Source organism: Paraphaeosphaeria sporulosa (assembly GCF_001642045.1).
Source record: "Paraphaeosphaeria sporulosa strain AP3s5-JAC2a unplaced genomic scaffold CC84scaffold_8, whole genome shotgun sequence".
NCBI classification, from domain to species: Eukaryota; Fungi; Ascomycota; class Dothideomycetes; order Pleosporales; family Didymosphaeriaceae; genus Paraphaeosphaeria; species Paraphaeosphaeria sporulosa.
In genome coordinates this window covers 193,860-211,098 of record NW_017253367.1, presented here as the reverse complement: position 1 = coordinate 211,098, position 17,239 = coordinate 193,860, and the positions used below count along the sequence as shown (strand labels likewise).

At 55.9% G+C, this 17,239-nt stretch overlaps 10 protein-coding genes across 10 annotated transcripts; 6 read left to right on the top strand and 4 right to left on the bottom strand.

The window, feature by feature from the left end:
* Nucleotides 1–22: 22 nt before the first annotated feature.
* CC84DRAFT_1250284 (uncharacterized protein) lies at nt 23–1,363 on the top strand (the record flags this gene model as incomplete). The annotated part of the gene is made up of 4 exons (XM_018184303.1): nt 23–102; nt 235–338; nt 487–725; nt 771–1,363. The coding sequence occupies 4 exons, from the start codon at nt 23–25 to the stop codon at nt 1,107–1,109; spliced, it is 762 nt and encodes a 253-aa protein (XP_018032936.1). The 3' UTR covers nt 1,110–1,363.
* On the bottom strand, nt 1,194–2,214 carry CC84DRAFT_1166409 (ribosomal protein S26e). The gene is made up of 5 exons (XM_018178957.1): nt 2,144–2,214; nt 2,057–2,091; nt 1,873–2,000; nt 1,694–1,796; nt 1,194–1,636 (listed from the first exon to the last, which is right to left on the bottom strand). The coding sequence occupies exons 2-5, from the start codon at nt 2,077–2,079 to the stop codon at nt 1,522–1,524; spliced, it is 369 nt and encodes a 122-aa protein (XP_018032935.1). The 5' UTR covers nt 2,080–2,091; nt 2,144–2,214; the 3' UTR covers nt 1,194–1,521.
* Nucleotides 2,215–2,351: 137 nt separating this feature from the next.
* On the top strand, nt 2,352–5,008 carry CC84DRAFT_1207468 (CBS-domain-containing protein). Its single transcript, XM_018182103.1, has 3 exons — nt 2,352–2,875; nt 2,931–3,899; nt 3,945–5,008. Exons 1-3 carry the CDS (start codon nt 2,687–2,689, stop codon nt 4,806–4,808), a joined length of 2,022 nt encoding a protein of 673 aa, XP_018032934.1. The 5' UTR covers nt 2,352–2,686; the 3' UTR covers nt 4,809–5,008.
* Nucleotides 5,009–5,909: 901 nt separating this feature from the next.
* On the top strand, nt 5,910–7,422 carry CC84DRAFT_1097405 (uncharacterized protein; the record flags this gene model as incomplete). Its single annotated transcript, XM_018174711.1, has 2 exons — nt 5,910–6,480; nt 6,530–7,422. 2 exons carry the CDS (start codon nt 5,910–5,912, stop codon nt 7,420–7,422), a joined length of 1,464 nt encoding a protein of 487 aa, XP_018032933.1.
* A 288-nt stretch (nt 7,423–7,710) lies between these two features.
* CC84DRAFT_1261299 (uncharacterized protein) lies at nt 7,711–9,385 on the top strand. Its single transcript, XM_018185054.1, has one exon. It carries the CDS (start codon nt 7,929–7,931, stop codon nt 9,171–9,173), a length of 1,245 nt encoding a protein of 414 aa, XP_018032932.1. The 5' UTR covers nt 7,711–7,928; the 3' UTR covers nt 9,174–9,385.
* A 45-nt stretch (nt 9,386–9,430) lies between these two features.
* CC84DRAFT_897833 (uncharacterized protein) lies at nt 9,431–10,971 on the bottom strand. Its single transcript, XM_018187833.1, has 3 exons — nt 10,835–10,971; nt 10,541–10,786; nt 9,431–10,490 (listed from the first exon to the last, which is right to left on the bottom strand). Exons 2-3 carry the CDS (start codon nt 10,712–10,714, stop codon nt 9,600–9,602), a joined length of 1,065 nt encoding a protein of 354 aa, XP_018032931.1. The 5' UTR covers nt 10,715–10,786; nt 10,835–10,971; the 3' UTR covers nt 9,431–9,599.
* Nucleotides 10,972–11,181: 210 nt separating this feature from the next.
* Nucleotides 11,182–12,270, bottom strand: CC84DRAFT_1261297 (uncharacterized protein; the record flags this gene model as incomplete). The annotated part of the gene is made up of 1 exon (XM_018185053.1): nt 11,182–12,270. The coding sequence occupies one exon, from the start codon at nt 12,268–12,270 to the stop codon at nt 11,182–11,184; it is 1,089 nt and encodes a 362-aa protein (XP_018032930.1).
* A 797-nt stretch (nt 12,271–13,067) lies between these two features.
* On the top strand, nt 13,068–15,390 carry CC84DRAFT_1261296 (uncharacterized protein). Its single transcript, XM_018185052.1, has 5 exons — nt 13,068–13,632; nt 13,715–13,874; nt 13,924–14,093; nt 14,152–14,568; nt 14,616–15,390. The coding sequence occupies exons 1-5, from the start codon at nt 13,507–13,509 to the stop codon at nt 15,060–15,062; spliced, it is 1,320 nt and encodes a 439-aa protein (XP_018032929.1). The 5' UTR covers nt 13,068–13,506; the 3' UTR covers nt 15,063–15,390.
* CC84DRAFT_897829 (uncharacterized protein) lies at nt 15,364–16,128 on the bottom strand. The gene has a single exon (XM_018187832.1). The coding sequence runs from the start codon at nt 15,961–15,963 to the stop codon at nt 15,541–15,543; it is 423 nt and encodes a 140-aa protein (XP_018032928.1). The 5' UTR covers nt 15,964–16,128; the 3' UTR covers nt 15,364–15,540.
* Nucleotides 16,129–16,342: 214 nt separating this feature from the next.
* Nucleotides 16,343–17,239, top strand: CC84DRAFT_897815 (uncharacterized protein). The gene has a single exon (XM_018187831.1). The coding sequence runs from the start codon at nt 16,592–16,594 to the stop codon at nt 17,066–17,068; it is 477 nt and encodes a 158-aa protein (XP_018032927.1). The 5' UTR covers nt 16,343–16,591; the 3' UTR covers nt 17,069–17,239.

Genomic DNA, 17,239 nt, shown 5'->3' with positions numbered 1-17,239 from the left:
AGTCGGAATTTGAATATATTTCATGATCGACGTCCCAATGTTCGCTTCGGTATCTCCACTACGTTGCGCCTGCTCGCGTGCATACGTCGTCCACCAAAACAGGTATAGCGCGCCTACCAACACAGACCTGGCTCCACGTCCACCACATACGCTGGCCGATCGCAGCCGAGTCACCTCCTACACGCGCCGCTATACTATGCTACTGTCCTTCCGGTAGCCTAAATCGTTATCCAGACATGATGCGGATTCGAAAGCCGTTTGCAGGTATGTGCATGCCGTCATAGCTGGCGGAGCTGCGCCGTCTGCTCCGCCTGATGGGATAGCTGTTTTCCCAATCTGTACGCTCCAGGGCAGGTTGACTTGACCGGGAGAGCTCTACACGCCCTACTCCGCAGCACCAGTTCCCCGGAGCCATCCATCTGCGCAGTCGCAGCGGAGGCGCCAATCACAGTCCACGGCGATGCAGCACAGCTGACACACCACCAGGTGCCTTCGCAGCCCTCATCTTCATATCCGCCGCGGGCGGCTTCGCCCCGCCAGAATACAACGTCACACCCCGGATCAAGCAATCCGACAAAGCGCTGCACTTCGTTGCCTTCTTCCTGCTGACGCTAACGTTCTATTGGATCCTCGAGACCTCCCGCCGGAAAGTGATACACTTCACGCTCCTCATCGTCACGCTTGGGCTGGGAGTTGCGAGCGAGGTGGTGCAGGGAGTGTTGCCTGTGAGCACATATTGTCGGCGGGTTGGGCTGGGCTGACAGTCGCAGATTGGCCGCGAATTCGATTACTTCGATATCGTTGCAAATGTACTGGGCTCGCTGACCGCGCTTGGGTTGTGCAATTGGTACCATAAGCGCATGCTGGAGCGGAAGCGGGCTGCGCGGGGCTATGGTGCGGTCGCAGGCGATGATCACGATGTGGACATCGAACTTGGGGAGTCCCGCATCGAGAATGGGCAAGAGTCTGGCGTTGTCAGGCCGAACGTGGATCGGGAATTGGACAATTGGGATGAGAATGCGGAGGATTGGGAGACTACCGAGCCGGGAGATGCGATAAGTGGACAGGCTGAGGGAGGCGATCTGGGTGAATCCAAGCGGGCTGACTGAACTGTGCCCCTGTGAAGCTAACGGTACGATCGTTACGATGACATGGCGGGCACGCCATCTAGGATACCATGACGCAGGATTGTTAGACGAATGCATTGGACAATCATACTATGGACCATTGTAGGCAATGCTGAAATTCCATCACGATGCGCATTCGTCGTATCACCACAACCACCACACACGTCACAACAGGACCGGGAAGAGGCTGACGCAGATCGAGTCGGATATTCGTTTTACAAGCTCGTAACTAGCCCTCGGCGCTCTCGCGACCTGTTGCAGCAAGCTCTTGCTGTAATCATCATATTGGCCTGCCTAACCTCCATTGAATCATGCATGATATCCAGTATGACACCCATTGAACCGTACCATGCGCCATGAGTTCGTCAACACACCCCGATCGCTCTTGGATCGTTTATGCGGTGGTCTGCTTGGGGGCAGCCTGGTTGGGGTTCACCTTCTTTCCGTCCTTGTTGTACCTAACGCGCGGCGGGGGAGCACGGTTGCGGCGACCCTCCCTTGAGCGGACACTATGATGGGTTAGAACTTTCCGGCCTTCCTGGGTCCTCTTCTCAATCGTGACATACCGGACAATCTTGCCGTGGATAGCGCAGGAAACGCAGTACTGGAGCTTCAAGTACATCTTGGGGACAGTGTACTCGGGGAAGACGGAGGCATCGGAGATATCACCTGCGCGGTCAGGTCAGCCCATTGTTCCTTTCCCCAATTTCGTTTTGTGGTGTGCGAGGCGGTGGCGGTGACGTACGGATGGCGGCAGACTCGACCATGTTGCGGATGGTGAACCTCTTGATTGCCTTGTCCTTGGGGGTGCATCGGGAGCAGTTGGAGCAACGGATGGGCTTGACGTGGCCACGGCCCTTCTTGTTGCGACCGCTGGGAGCTGTTAGTCGTGCGTGGCTGCGGGAGCGTAGATTTCCATGTGTGCGTACTTGGATGCTCGCTTCTTGACCATGATGGGCTGATTCTGCGATGGGTTAACAGATATATTTTTCGAGGCCGTGGACAAGAGTGCGCACCAAAGATGTATGATCTAGAGTCAGCGGGGGTGAGTTGTCGAGGTGGTTGTCGTTAGATGCGCGGCGTAGACCAAGCAGTCCAAATCACTGTGTGGACTAGCTTAGCGAGGGCCGTCAAAATGGGCTTAGCTCTCATCGTGGTCCGAAGTTCCTCCGCATCTGATAAGATTGCTTGGCACTTCGACATATTGTGCCTCTCAGAAGCCCCGGTCAAACTGTATCCAGAGGTGCACATTGATCGGACACATGTTTTCACCATCAATCAGAGTTACTCAGTCACAAATTAACGCCTGTCAATTTCCGGCTGCTGCGATTGGCCTGCGCTTGGTGTTATCGCGGCTGTCCTTGTGACCCCAGCGACGGCTCCGGGGGCGCTTGGCCCAACTCAGCGTGGTTTGTTGTTTATTGGCCGCTCAGGTGTTGCTAGGGTCTCGCGCTCTTCAGTCCCTGCCATCCAACCCCCATAAGATACACTCTTACTGGGCCCACGCTTCTCTCTTTCCATACACTGACCGATAGCGAGAACCCCATCCACTCGTAATCATGTCTCACACCGGCACCATGAGGGGCACCCCTAAGAACCGTCCGAAGAGTCAGAACATTGCGCACTTCGCAGAAAGTCCAACGCCCTCCAGCATCCCTCGGCCAGCCCTTGAGCACCACATTTCCCAGAGCGATGCAGGCACTTCGACCCTTAGTGCCAGTCGGGCGAAGCAGACAAAGAGAGACGAGGTGCGCGCTGTGGACACCTCCTGGACAGGAGTCGGCCGTATGCTAACAATGGCAGGCTATTCGCCGCAAGATCGACGCGGACCTTAGCAAGAAGAAGAACCTTGGAGGCCGTGTACGCACGTCCAAGAAAGCTCCTCCGGGCACTGTTCTCGCTCTCAAACCAAGTCAGGCCCTGCAAATTAAGCCCAACACAACCGTCGCCGAAGCCGCCCAGTTGATGGCAGCGAAAAGAGAGGATTGCGTCCTTGTCACTGACGATGATGACCGTATTGCTGGAATCTTCACCGCGAAAGACTTGGCCTTCCGCGTCGTTGGCCAAGGTATCAAGGCTTCGAGCATCACCATCGAAGAGATCATGACCAAGAACCCGCTCTGCGCGAAGACGGATACCAGTGCTACGGATGCTTTGGATCTCATGGTTCGGAAAGGCTTCCGCCATCTGCCTGTCATGGATGAAAACCATGACATTTCTGGTATTCTGGACATCACCAAGTGTTTCTACGATGCAATGGAGAAGCTCGAGCGTGCCTACAGTTCTTCGCGAAAATTGTACGATGCTCTGGAGGGTGTACAGGCGGAGATGGGCTCCAGTCAGCCGCAGCAGATCATTCAGTATGTCGAAGCTATCAGACAGAAAATGTCTGGTCCTACGCTCGAGTCAGTCCTCAATGGGCTGCCACCAACAACTGTTTCGGTACGAACGTCAGTCAAGGAGGCTGCTACGCTCATGAAGGAAAACCATACGACTGCCGTTTTGGTGCAGGACCAAGGTCAAATCACTGGTATCTTTACTAGTAAAGATGTTGTTCTGCGCGTCATCGCCGCCGGGCTTGACCCTGCGACCTGCAGTGTTGTGCGTGTCATGACGCCGCACCCCGACTTTGCGCCAATGGATATGAGCATCCAGGCTGCGCTCCGAAAGATGCACGATGGTCACTATTTGAACTTGCCGGTTATGAGCGACGCAGGAGAGATTGTTGGCATGGTCGATGTATTGAAGTTGACCTATGCTACTCTAGACCAAGTAAGTGCGGCTTCGACCCTGACGAAGATTATCTAACATGTTCAGATCAACAACATCAGCACCCAAGATGGTGAAGGTCCGGCCTGGAACAAGTTCTGGTTGTCGCTCGACAATGAGACAGAATCGATGATGTCGGGCGAGGGGCGCAGCGCAATGGCGCCTGGCACGCCCGACCATCGCTCAATGATGTCTCATGATATGCACCGACCCCACCTTGCGGATCGTGGAGATAGTGTGCTTCCGAACGACTCTGCCTCGCACGTGGGGAATTCCCCAGATGCTTCTGCCTTAGGTGGCGTACCGCACACTCCCCTTGAAGATACCCCTTTCGCATTCAAGTTCAAGGCCCCGAGCGGCCGCGTCCACCGCCTGCAGGTAATTGCATCTGCTGGGATCGAGGAACTCATTGCCCATGTAGCCGCAAAACTTGGATCGGAAGACATCGAAGCTCTCGGCGGCGTTCCCACCTTTGAGAACGGAAAAATATCCAAGTCTGGGTTCGCGCTCAGCTACCTTGACAATGAGGGTGATACTGTGTCCATCACCACTAACGAAGACCTGGTCGAGGCAATCAGTCTCTCTCGTTTGGCACATCGAGAGAAGGTTGATCTTTTCGTTCACGATCCGAAGGACCCGCCTCTACCTGCTACTGTTGAGCCTCAGCCCGCTCTGCCCAAGCCAGTCACTCCTCCTGAGTCCGTCCTGCGGGAACGCAAGCAATTTTTTGAGGAAGACGATGAAGAGCAACCACGGCAGGTTCGACGTCAACCCACGGCTGGCAAGCAGGAAACTCCAGAGCTCATCGCTGGTGTTCCCAATGAGTTCCTACTTCCAGGTGCTATCGCTGGCCTGGCTGTCGTAATCATCGCTGTATTCGCGCTCGGCAGGGCGTCCGGGTCGAATCGATAGGAGGTTTGCAAGAGGTTAATGTCTGCTCTATAGATGCGTATGTATGAGCGCGTCGGTTGTTGCTTTAGTTTTTGTGTTTGATATCCCTGATGCATGGTTCTGTAGAGAAGTTCTGTACTCGAGGAAGGGGTAGTTTGTAAAGGTCCATTGGAATGTAATTATTTTAGCTTCTGATCAGCACGAAACAGTCTGCAACATCGAATCATGATTGTGAGAATCCCTAGTTGTTGTGAAATCGTCTCCAGCGTTTCGACAGCGTCATCCTGGACTGTCAAGTATCGAAACATATCCGAACCTAGGCGTATCAACAGGGCCAAGATCGCAACGGCCGTATATATCTCGAAACAATGCTCGTTACTCAATGTGCATAATGGTAGATATTCCAGAGTCACATAAATTTTTATTAGTGTTATCACTCCAAGCTCGCCAAGCCGCACCAACAACAACAACAACCACCTCCTCACACCACCGCCCTAGCATGCTTCCCCAAGCGACCGCTCGCTGGCGCTGTACACGCGACGGACCTCCGATATGCTCTCATGCTCTTTTGCACGCCGCACGCCACCGTCACGACCCTGCCAAGGCCGACCGGGGAACTTCTCTAGAAGACTTTTACGTGAAATGTGGATCGCGGAACGTCACGGTTCCCTCTCGTCACCACACTATTACTCACTCCGACCCACTCGCCTCATTTCAGCACCTCCACACTGACCTTTCAGCAACATTGGCAAGGGCGTTGAGATGGCTATCGTCGGTATACGGGTAGGCGGAGCCTCAGAATGGCAGTCTGGCTTCGTGCCAATCCCCCGCACCATGCACTCCGCATTGGCGAGTCCCTAGATTCTGTTCCAGGAGCAGGCCGAGGCCACCACGCTTCGGACAAGAGGTGGACCGGGCCTTTCGTTGCGAGCGGCGAGATCTTCAAGGATGAATAAGAAACTAGCGGAGGGTGCACGGTTGAGGCAAACCCTGAAGAGCTTGAGGCCGATATAGGAGAGTCAGTCATATCATGCATGATATATAGACATCCAGCTCGTGTCTGCTAAAAGTCTCCTTCTTGACCTTTTATATACTCTCACGACACCTTTTGCGAACGCTACCATGGGCGTCCTCAGTGCCCTCCATCGCAAGAAGGACGGACGAGAAACACCAACCGAGACGCCACCGTATTGTCCATCTGAGGATGCTCTGAGCGGCGACAAAGATGAGGAGTTTGGCCAGCAGCAGCCTATTCGGACGGGATGGACGGGGGACGCTCACGCTGGGGCGAACGAATATCCGTCGCAAGAGAACTATAGAACGCTGGGAAGATGGCGGGCATGCGTGATTCTGATCACTATTGAGGTTGGAATTGGAGTGCTCAGTCTGCCATCTGCGCTGAAAACGCTCGGTCTTATTCCTGGTATCATCGCCATCTTTGGATTTGGAGGTTTGACGACGTACTGCGGATATATCATGGTCCAGTTTTACCGAAGATATCCTATGGTCACGAACCTGGTCGATTGCGCGCTGTACATTGGAGGAAAGAAATTCGAGTACTTCCTCGGTGTTGCATTCATCTTCAACTTGGTCCTCATCTGCGCATCCGCGAACATCACGATGTCGATCGCTCTGAACACGCTATCTGGACATGCGCTCTGCACGGTTGCCTTCATGGCGTTTCCACATATTGGTAAATTCAACACTGTTCACGCGTCTGACCAAATACTAACTCTCAACAGCATGCTGGCTGCTCTGTCTCCCGCGCAAGCTCACCTTCGCCGCCGCTATGTCTTGGATCTGTACCATCTCCATCGTCGCCGCCGTCCTCATCGTCATGATCGCGCTCGGCGTGGCCGGCCCCAAATCCCCGCCCGGCTTCGACGTCCACATTACGCTCGTCGGCAAACCCACCTTCGTCGAGACGGTCAACGCGCTTCTCAACATCGCCTTCGCCTTCGCGGGCAACCAGTCCTTCATGAGTGTCATGGCGGAGATGCGCGCCCCGGAGAAGGAATTCCCCCCCGCGCTCTTCATGCAGAAGTCCTTCGAGATCGTCGTCTATGTCGTCGTGGCGTGCGTTATATACGGGCTCGCAGGGGATGCTGTGACTTCGCCTGCGCTGGGCTCCGCGCCCATCATCCCTGCGAAGATCGCATACGGCATTCTCATCCCGTCCGTTCTCGGCACCGGTCTCCTCATCGGTATAACCGCCATAAAATACATGTACATCGCCGTCATGCGTCAATTCAAGCCCGACCAAGTCAACGTGCATAACGCCTTCACATGGTCCCTCTGGGTTGGAATCGGCACGTTGTTCTGGGTGGTAACCTTCGTGGTCTCCAACGCGATCCCCATTTTCAGCAGCATTTTGAACATCAGCTCGGCCATTTTCATCTCGTGGTTTACGTTTGGGCTCACGAGCCTGTTCTGGCTGCATTTAAACTGGAAAGTGCAGTTCTCTACGCCCAGGAAGAAGGCCCTGGCGTGTGTGAACTATGCGATTCTGGGGCTGACGCTGTTTCTGAATGTGGGCGGATTGTATACGAGTTTGAAGGCGCTGATTGATATATTCAATGACCCTGATAGCACGCTGAATGGGCCGTTTACGTGTGCGGATAATAGCATTTTCTAGTTGGTTTATAGGGCGAACTGAATTGAGAGCAGGCTGTTTGGCTTGCTAGCACCACAAAAGCTGTTCTTCAGACTCCTCGCTACCATCTGCGTGAATCTTGCTTTCTGAAATCGGCTGTTGTAACCCAAGCACCATTGCGAAACTCAGATTGTACAGGCCAAGCTCCGGTACGCCCGTTGACGGCGGAACTCCACTACATCCCAAGCGAGCCCTTGCCCTATACAGTTAGAGCAGTTAGAGCAAACGGATGAAGCACTGTCAGCATAACGTTATGTACTCCACCGAGCTCTTTCCTATACCGTCTACATCCGGATATATATGCGGCAGGTAGTGTATAAAGTATAAGGCTTCCCAGAGCTGATTGTGATACATTGGACAACAACATATATCCGGGCTTTCCCTATTCCCCTCCGACGCATCCTGCATGCAAGAGCTCTCATAGGCACCTACGACCACGCCGCATCTCACCTCACTACCTTACCACAACACCAAACTCACACCCAAAAATGGCATCACAACCCCAAATTCACGTCTTCAACAAGGGCGACTATTCCAGCCACCGTCTTGTGACGCTTCCGCCCACAAAACTGGAACCACTCTCTCCTTCGTCCTTACGCTTGAGAACCAAAATCCTAGGCCTCACAACAAACAATCTCACCTACGCAAACATGGGCTTCGCCCTCGGCTGGTGGGACACTTATCCAATCCCGTCCTCCGCTTCCAGCCCATTTAACGACCGCGACACCTACGCCACGGTCGCGGGATGGGGCTATGCCGAAGTCGTCGAATCCAGCTACCCTGGGGTGGAGAAGGGCGCGAGTGTATTTGGATACGTGCACGTCGGGTCCGGCACCTGGGACGTCTCCGTCTCAGACGCCGAGTCTGGGCTCGAAGGGCAAGTACTAGTGACGTCCCCGCACCGCGCGCATCTCTGGACAATATACAATCGCCTGCAGATCCTGCCACCGTTAGCCCAGCTCGAGAAAGAACGAGGCAGGGAGACCTTGGGCTGGGACGCACTCATGCAAGTCCTCTTCGGCACGGGGTACAACCTCAGCACGTACGGCTTCGCGTGGTCGGACGCCCTCCGCATACATCCTTCGGGGGAGGGCGCATGGAATGTGGAGGAGGCGAGGCTGGATGGCGCGGTGTGCGTGGTGTTGAATGGTGGGGGAAAGACGGGGATGGGGTTTGCGTATGCCGCGAGGCATAACCGGCCGAAAGAGCAGCAGCCGACAACAATCATCGGGGTCGGGTCGGAGAAGTCGAAGCCGCTGCTGGAGAAGTGTGGGTTCTATGATGATGTGCTATTGAGTGGGGATGCAGCCAAGGTCGCGCAGCTGGTCAAGCAGACAGCGCCGCGCAAGGTGGTGCTCCTGGATTTCGGCGCGAGGCCGGGCGTCTTCGCAGCATATACGGAGGCGTTGGAGGATGCTGGCGCACCGCTCGCGCGGTTCTTCGTCGGTGGGGATAATCGGCCTGCGAAGCCGCAAGACTTGATGAAGGCGCGCGGCGAGAGGGGCGAGGGCGTCCAGGTCAATGCGAATACGCTGCGGGAGAAGGGCATCGAGGTCGGCAGGCAGAAGTACTTCGAGGATTTTGACAGGGCGTGGGAGGGTTTCGTGCATCAGGGTGCTATCAAGGGGACGAAGTTGGTGTGGGGAGAGGGGATGGAGGGGTGGGAGAGTGGGTGGGAAGCGTTCTGTAACGATAAAGTTGGGGGTAATGAGGGGCTGGTGTATACGCTTTGAGGGCTTTCCTCTGTTGGCCAGATTGTGTGTTGTCCACACCAGAGTACTGAGCCGAATGTGGTCGGTTGGTGGTACGCAGGTTGATCATGATACCTTGCCTAAAAGAAGTGATTGATGCGCGTGAGCATAGAAGTGGCGTGCCAGAACAGTTCCTAAAATGTTTCAATAACACATTGCTAAAGACTAGAGATGAGGGTATATATCTACTACGGAAACAATAGACAGACAAATGTACCTGTCGCCGGTCGAGAAACCTAATACAACATCAAAACTGTAGAAAGAAACCACTTGTATTCCCCCAGGCCCATCTTTAACCAATCAAAACATAAAATGTACAACCCACTCAAGGAGGCAAGAAAGGAATGCCAACGCGAGCAGCCAACGTGCTGGCTTTCAACCTCATGAACCCCCCGCACCATCTCACCCCTACTCCCCGGCCTCAGAGTCCAACCGCACGCCCTCATAGATGTTCTCGTACTCTGCCGGATTCCGCTCGTTACCGAAGAAAGTGGCGGTGGGGCCCGTGATCCAGTGCATAGGATACGACTCCTTGCGGTACTGCTCGAAATCAACGTTCGGACCCGCGCACTTCAAGATGGCCTTATTCAGTATCTGCGGCTCGTGGTCGGCCGGGTAGTACTCCTCTGAACTGACATCGCGGAAGTACCCCCAGAAGTTGAGCTGGACGATACCAGGCATCTTACAGCCGTGCAGGTGCGTCATTGCGCGCAGAACCGCAGTGACGCGCTCCAGCATCGCGGTGTCAGACTCGCTGGGCTGCTTGAACAGCAGCGGTGCCCAGGTGTAGTAATTGTAGAGGGTGTTCGGATCGAAGCCCTCGTACCCCATCTTGAGAAACAGCCGTTTCAGGTTCGGGAACCACTTGCGCACCATCTCCGCATCTTTGAGCCAATGGTACCACATGTGGTTCATATGCCAGTTGCAGGGCGAGGACTCCATCGGATAGAATATGTGAAGGAAGCGAATGTGATCGTAGGGCATACCTGGGTGCTTGGTGATGAAGAAATCACGGTGGCTGCCGCGGTAGATCTGGAAATAGTTCTCTTTATATGCGAGGGATGAAGCCTCGTGGTAGAGGCGACGGCATACGCCGAGCATCGCCCATGCATTGTCGCGGCCCCACTTGTGCTCCTCGCCGTGGTCCATGATGGTGGGATTAAGCTTCATCCCGATCACCTCGTCGCTGAGAACTACCTGGATGTAGATCTTGTTCCGGAGCTCGGGTGGGAGATCGAGAAAGCTACGTCGTCCAGCATGCTGTTTTTGAGGCTCCCTGTTCTGGATGGTAATGGGATCCTAAAGACTGTCAACGAAACCGTCAAAGGTACCACTGATATAAGACTCACGTAATCCTCCATGTACGGAAGCGATTCCAAGCTTCGACCCGGCGCCGTGATGCAGCAGCCCTCGAAGTGGCAACACTTGATGTAGCAGGCGCAGCTCAGCGAGTCTTCGGTAAAGCGGTGAACGAATGTGGCCGCCTGCGTGGCGGGAGGGAGTTGTTGGATGTTGCCGGCCATTGCGACCTTGTGGAGCACTCCGTGGGTTTGAGGTGCGGATGTATCGAAGTTATGTAAGGGCAAGACGGCTTACTGCAGATAGTTAGAGCTGGGACGACTCTGAATATGTACTATACGCACTGGCGGATCGTGATAGCCTGCGAGAGTTGGCAGGAGATTCTGATTCTTGCGTTTCCTAAGGGTGGATGGAAGGATACGGAGAGCATCATTGGGAGCAGGCGGGTGCTTTTATCTCCGACATGCGAGCTACTTGCGGGCTCAATGCACGCTTGGCAGCTTTGAAGGTCATAGCTGCAGTGTTGGTGAAAAGTCGACAACCTCATATGCGACTCGACACGGTTGAGACAATGCGGAGGCCCAAGTGACCATTGAACTGGCGGTTTCACCCACGTGCTGATCTGTCACCGGCCGCTTCCTCATGTTTGCTGGCAGCTTCGGCAGACCATATACTCGACTATCTCTTGCTTTCAACCGCTCTCTTGTTTGTATTCTTCTCCCGCGGCCAAAGTTATCAGCTTCGTGGGTATGGGGTTTTTCTTCCTGGGCTCATCCCCTTCACACAGCATGCTCTCAATTTTGTCTGCTGCAAACTTTCCGATGCGAGTCTGTTTGACGGACAAACCGCGGTTGTTCTTGTCCGCATCGTGTGCGCTAATCCATGTTTGAGCATACAAGCTGCGAGCGAGCTGCATACCTCCAGGAGACCCGGCGGATATATTCCCACCCAGATACCACGGATTCTCGACTCGGTCAAAAGAGTGTATGAGAGCAGTCAAGGGCAGTGCGGCCTCGTGCACCAGATGTGAAGACGCATATGACTGGACGTCTTCATACGGCACGCCGTGTGGGGAATACAGCACTGACAACGTCTTTTCACGGTCATTGTAGGGAGCTGGGACAATCGTTCGCGGCGATGATGCTATGGTGCGGAAAGATCGCGGCGATGCTGGTGGACTAAGAGGAAGCTCAGGAAGGTCCAAATACCGCCCAGGAGTAGCAGACAGGACACTGCAAGGTGGTCGATATGTGATTCCAATGGCATGATGAACGCTAGAGATGTCCCGTCTGGCTGGGATCCATGTAATTGTGACTTCTCCACAAGAGCCTCGCGGCGACATGGGCGGTATGACCAAGCGATAGATGGACTGCTTGTTGCTCTCATCGAATTTCGGTATAGCATGAACTAGCTCTTCCCTAAAGTGTTTCCATGAACGGATTTTCCTTGCGGCTGCTGGAATCGCCAAAATTGTCGATTCGCAGTCTTGTGGAAGCTGCCGTAAGGTCTCCTCATGGCAGTGGTCAGGTTTGTCTTGCGAAATGAGTATCAGGTCCGGCTCTTGCTCTAGCTCTTTCAATGACGAAATGCATGGCTTGTTCCTCTGCTCTGAGATGGAGAAGAAGCTGCCAAGGATCGTGGCTGGTCCGGTCAACCACGGATCGACAAGTATGGTGAAGGAACCCGGGAAGAGCCCTGGAGACGTAAGCAGCGCGACGGGAGGGCTAAAAGTGAGCAGAAAAGCCGTGTCTCCATTCAGCGACTTCACAGTGAGCGACATTGTTGCCGCAGGCAGATTCTGGAGGGGAGACGTACACTCAGGCAGCCGCCGTTGATGATGCGATTACTGGGCATGGAGGATTAGCGGCGGCAGCCTGTGGTGTTGGAGGTAGTTTTACGCGGGACGCTCAGACGCGGCTTCTTGTCTGGGGTGAATGGAAGCGACGATGCGCTTTCACAATAGCTGGACAGCCAACATCCACGAACACGTTCCACCTTCCGCATCATCGCCATGTCAAGTCATTTAGCTACTAACGAAGATACACTGACCACAGCATTCGCTAGAGCTGTTCCTCCGGCATTGCATTGGGTGCTGCTTGGATTGTCTCCGTCAAGGGCTGCATCAGGAGCGACTGGCAATCCTGGCTGCCATTGCCCTGACAAATCACGAGACGTTCGGCGATCGAAACAGGATCGGACGGCTTGCTCGTGCAGCGCCCATATCGCGTCGCTTTTCTGACTGGGGAAGCTGGCGGAGGGAAGGCGGAGGCGCAGGGCGGTGAAACGCAGCTGTCCTCATCAGTCACTCAGCAGCAGCAACCTTCACTGCCCAACAACTGACGGCTAACAACAGCAAAGAAGAAGGATCCGGCGCCGGGAAGGCGGGCTAGGTGCGAAGGCGAGTAATTTGCAGCAGCATGCCGGCGGCAAAGAGGCCGGCCGCGGATTGGCAGGCTGGCGGACGCTCTTGTGGGCAGGGAAAAGAGCTCCCTGGTCAGCCTGTCAGAGCTCACGTATTGCTGCCAGCTTGCTCAGGGACCTGGTGGCGACACTGCTGTCATGGCGGGAGCTCAGCTGCAGGGCGTGAGAGCGCACACAGCGGCGCAGAGCACAGCTGGGGCATCGCCCTCGCTGCCCGTGCCTGGAGCAGCAGCGCGCAGGGAGAGCTAGCTGACGGTGCTGCGGACTGGCCGTCGCCTGCTGGGTCGCAATTGATGTGCGGCGCTCGAGGTTCTCGCGGCTGCTCGCTCGCCTAGAGGGGACTCGGGCGGACGAGCTGGGCCCCTCCTCAAGCCCCTCATTATCCGCCGCAAACTGCTCCCAGGCCAAAGCTTGCTTTGTCCGCCAGCCCGCCCTCACCTGCGACCAACACAGCTGCCTGTGCAGAGCTCGCCCACAGCTCAGGCCGCCGCCGCCAGAGCTCCCTGAAGCTGCCGCAAGCTCCCTGCCCGCCATTGACAGCTGCCAGTCGCCCCGCCGCTGCCCTCCCACGGCGCTCGGCTCTGCCCGAGGGTAGATGCTGGCCGCGATGCCCCCACGAGCCTCTCTCACGGGGTCCTTCTCCGTGTCGGACGAGAACAATGTCGTCGTCTGCCCGCTGCGCAACCACGACGGCTCAGCCTGTCGCAAGCGCTGCACTGGCGTGAGTGCCCTCGCCCACGTCATGCCCCTCGCCCTCGCCCGCACTGAGCTCGCAAAATCCGTAGCTGACAGCATGGGCGCAGGAAAAACGATACCGCTCCATGCAAGAGCACATCCGCCGCGCGCACCCGGAGCACTACATCTCGAAGCTCCCCGCTACCGAGGAGAGCTTCACGCTGATGGTCAGCACCCCGCCACAACCGATACAGCAGCAGCAGCTCCCTCCCACCACAACTGGCCCAGGTTGGTGCCCACGTCTCTCCAGCTCAGCGGGGACTGACACAATGGCAAGGCTACGACGTTGGCGAGCACAATGCCTTCTTCCACGAGCAGTACGGCTCCATGACGCCTCGTACGTCTGACGAGCTGCGTCGCCCGTCCCTGCTACCCGCTGCCACGGCGGCTGCCGCGCTGGCTTCGCTGCACAACCACCGTCCAGACTACGATTGGGACTCTGACCAGGTGAGCCACTCTCCAAGACGTCCCCACCTCCTCCTCCCGACTGACGTTGTCGTCATAGGATGCCATGTCAGACCCCGACTCGAAGAGCTACCGACCGCGCGCTCGCTTTGCGCCCACCACCTTGGAACACCCATACAATGCTGCTGAAGAGCCATACTATACCGCTACCTCGTTGCAGCGTGAATTGCTACCTTCTTCGCTGGCTCGATCGCCGCCCGGCCGCTCTTCGACCTTGCCGCCGGCACCTCGCTCCATAAAACCCAACAGACCCCGCAAGTCTTCGGTGGGACAGAATGCTCGCAAGCCCAAGCACGAGCGACATAGGTCCAAGGATCATGCGCGAAGGATGAGTTATGACCGTAAAGCATTCTCAGCAGAACCACAAGCTGCAGCTGCCATTCTCGGCAAACGATGGGAGGACCTCATCGATGCCGCAGCTTCAGCGACTGAAGAGGACAGCAGAGACCTCACTCCGGTAAACAGCATGTTATCTGCATATGTGTTTTGCGCTAAGACGCTTAGGTACCCGGATCTCCCCACCAGTCTCCGCATATGCTTGGTCGGACATCACTGCCGCCTTTCGTTGCTGCTCAATTCAATTCGTATGCAGCGTCGCCGCTACAGCAAGCCCTGACGCCACCACCACCGGAGATGTCAGAGCTGCAGCCATTCCCTTCCGTCGAATCGTCCATCGAATCGACAGCATCAGCCGCTAACTTTCACATTCCCTCACAAGGCCTTTCGGACTCTTCCCCGACGTACTTGCATCCCGTCCAGATCTACTGCGCAGCATGTCGGAAATTATCGATTCTCAAGGAGAGCTATGCTTGCTCCGAATGCATATGCGGTCTCTGCCAAGACTGCGTTGATGTGCTCGTCAGCGAGCATTCACGGGGTCGAACCGCACGGTGTCCACGTTGCGGCGCCGTCGGTGGCAAGTTCAAGCCATTCCAACTCGACATAAGATGAACCATGATTACACGTACACACGACACCATTCCTTCTTTACGAACACTAACGACATTCTCTAACATTTTTCTGGCTTCCACATCGTTGGTAGAGGTTTCAACTGCAGGACAGCGGCGTTCGTGGGCGGTTTTCTGCATAGATCACATCATGTTTTTTGGGTCTGGCGTTAGTGAGCTTCAAAACTATGCATGGGATCATAGCGGCCGAGGCAGGCAGGCAGGCAGACATGTGGCAAACAGCCACGAGAAGTAGTACCGCCTGGAGTACGTCTTCCATAGCCCCGGTGAATACAACAGCACGCGAGACAGCTTCGGCATTTCTCTGCGCGTTTCTCTCTCGTCTATTTACCTTTACCGTCCTCTCTGGAGCCGAACCCTTGCTCAAGCGTAAATTCCACCCATGATGCAGCTCCTTCAGGGGCCGCGGTGCGGCTGGCAGCAGCTAGTCCTACACGTTGGACGGCGAAACGAACCACGGTTCAGGGTCCACGCTTGCGCTGCCGGACGGGCCATGACGCTGGCAAAAGGGAAGGTCCACCGTCTGAGCTGTCGTCGGCGGCGTAACGGCGCCCAAGGTACCGTGTGTCCCTAGACTCCACTGCTGCCGGTGCGAGCGGCGGGGGCTCTATTTCGGGGACGGAGCGCTGTGCCGCGGGAATACTGTATCTAGGGGATAGTGTGCTGATTGTGCTGTATTGATTGTTGATAGCGAACGAACCGAGCGGTTCAATGTGCGGAATCGATAAGTGTAGGGGTCTAGACGGTTGGAACTCGGGGAGGAAGATTCTGAGCGAGGGCCGTGGGATCAGCGGGTGGCATTTCGTTTCCCAAAATCCACTTCCACGTGAGCGAGCGGCTGTTGAGTCAGTATTTTGCGATCTGCGTTGCAGGCACAGAAGCATCTGTGGTAGGAGTCTATCGAATTTCCGTGCCAGGAGAGGAAGAGACGTCACACGCGCATCGCTTCTCTCCAGCACATCAAGTGACCCGGTTCTCTCCTGCGTTTCCTTCCCATGTGACCTTATTCTGGAAAAGGCGGTATGACCAGCACCCACGCCCAGCGGCTGTTGGCGGTGCGGTGCTGAGCAGCTACGCGGCGCCCCCATCCACGCACCGTGGTCGAGGGCACGACGAACCGAACGCCTCACAGACGCGATGCGCGCCCCGCGCGTTGCCCAAGTGGATCCGCGCGCGCATCGAAGTGCATCGGGCGGCTTGGCGCCCTGCATCTGGCCGATGCGTCCTCGTGCGCACGCGGGTCAATTCGATTCAGGGGCTTTTGCTTCCATCCTCGGGACCACCACGCGCAGGTCTTCGTTCCGCTTTGCCTGAACGGGCGGGTCTCCACATAATTGAATGGATGTGCGAAGAGGGAAGGAGACGCCCCTGGGAGAGGGTCTGGAACGTTTGACGTGCGGTCGCGTTTTATGACTTGTGGGGGGGCTTCGTTGTGTTTGGTTGGGGCTTTGTTTCGGCGTTCGGGGAGTTTGGGTGGGCGTTGGGCGGTGACGAGCGGACTTTGTGAGAGGGATGGGCGGGCGGTATTTGAGGGCTGGTGTCCCGTGGTGGATTTGCTCTTCTCCCTTTTTCGATTCTCTGGTTAGGACGTATACGTTCTGGAAGGATATATTTGCACTGCACGACTTTGAGATTGTAAAGGGTTCGTGCTACGTCACCCACACAACGCCACACCATACACAACCATACACAACCATTCATACCACAACTATCTGTTCATTGGGGAACAACTTGAAGAAACATACCGCCACATCTGTCAAGCACAACGGGAATTACTCAAAATGCCACTCCTCCGCAGCCTCACCACAAAACTCAAGACCAAACTCACAATCTCACCTCCCGCATCGCCCACAACATCGCCCTCGGGCTCAACAAGCAGCTTCGAGAACCTCGGCGGCGAGCGCAAGACGTGGCGCCCGCAGAGCCACATCCAGAGTCCCACCTACACTCACGGCCAGAACCGGAACCAGGACGCGGGCAGCAGTGTAGAGAGCTTCAACAATGACAAGAGCTTTGGACAGCAAAAGAGGCCGCAGAGCCGGCGCGCGGATACGGGGAGTAGCGAGCTGAGCTTCGGATGCGTGGGGATTGATGCGCGGGTTGCCGTGGAGGAGTTAGAGAAGGTGCGCGTGGGGAGGGAGGAGAGGAGGAGGAGTAAAT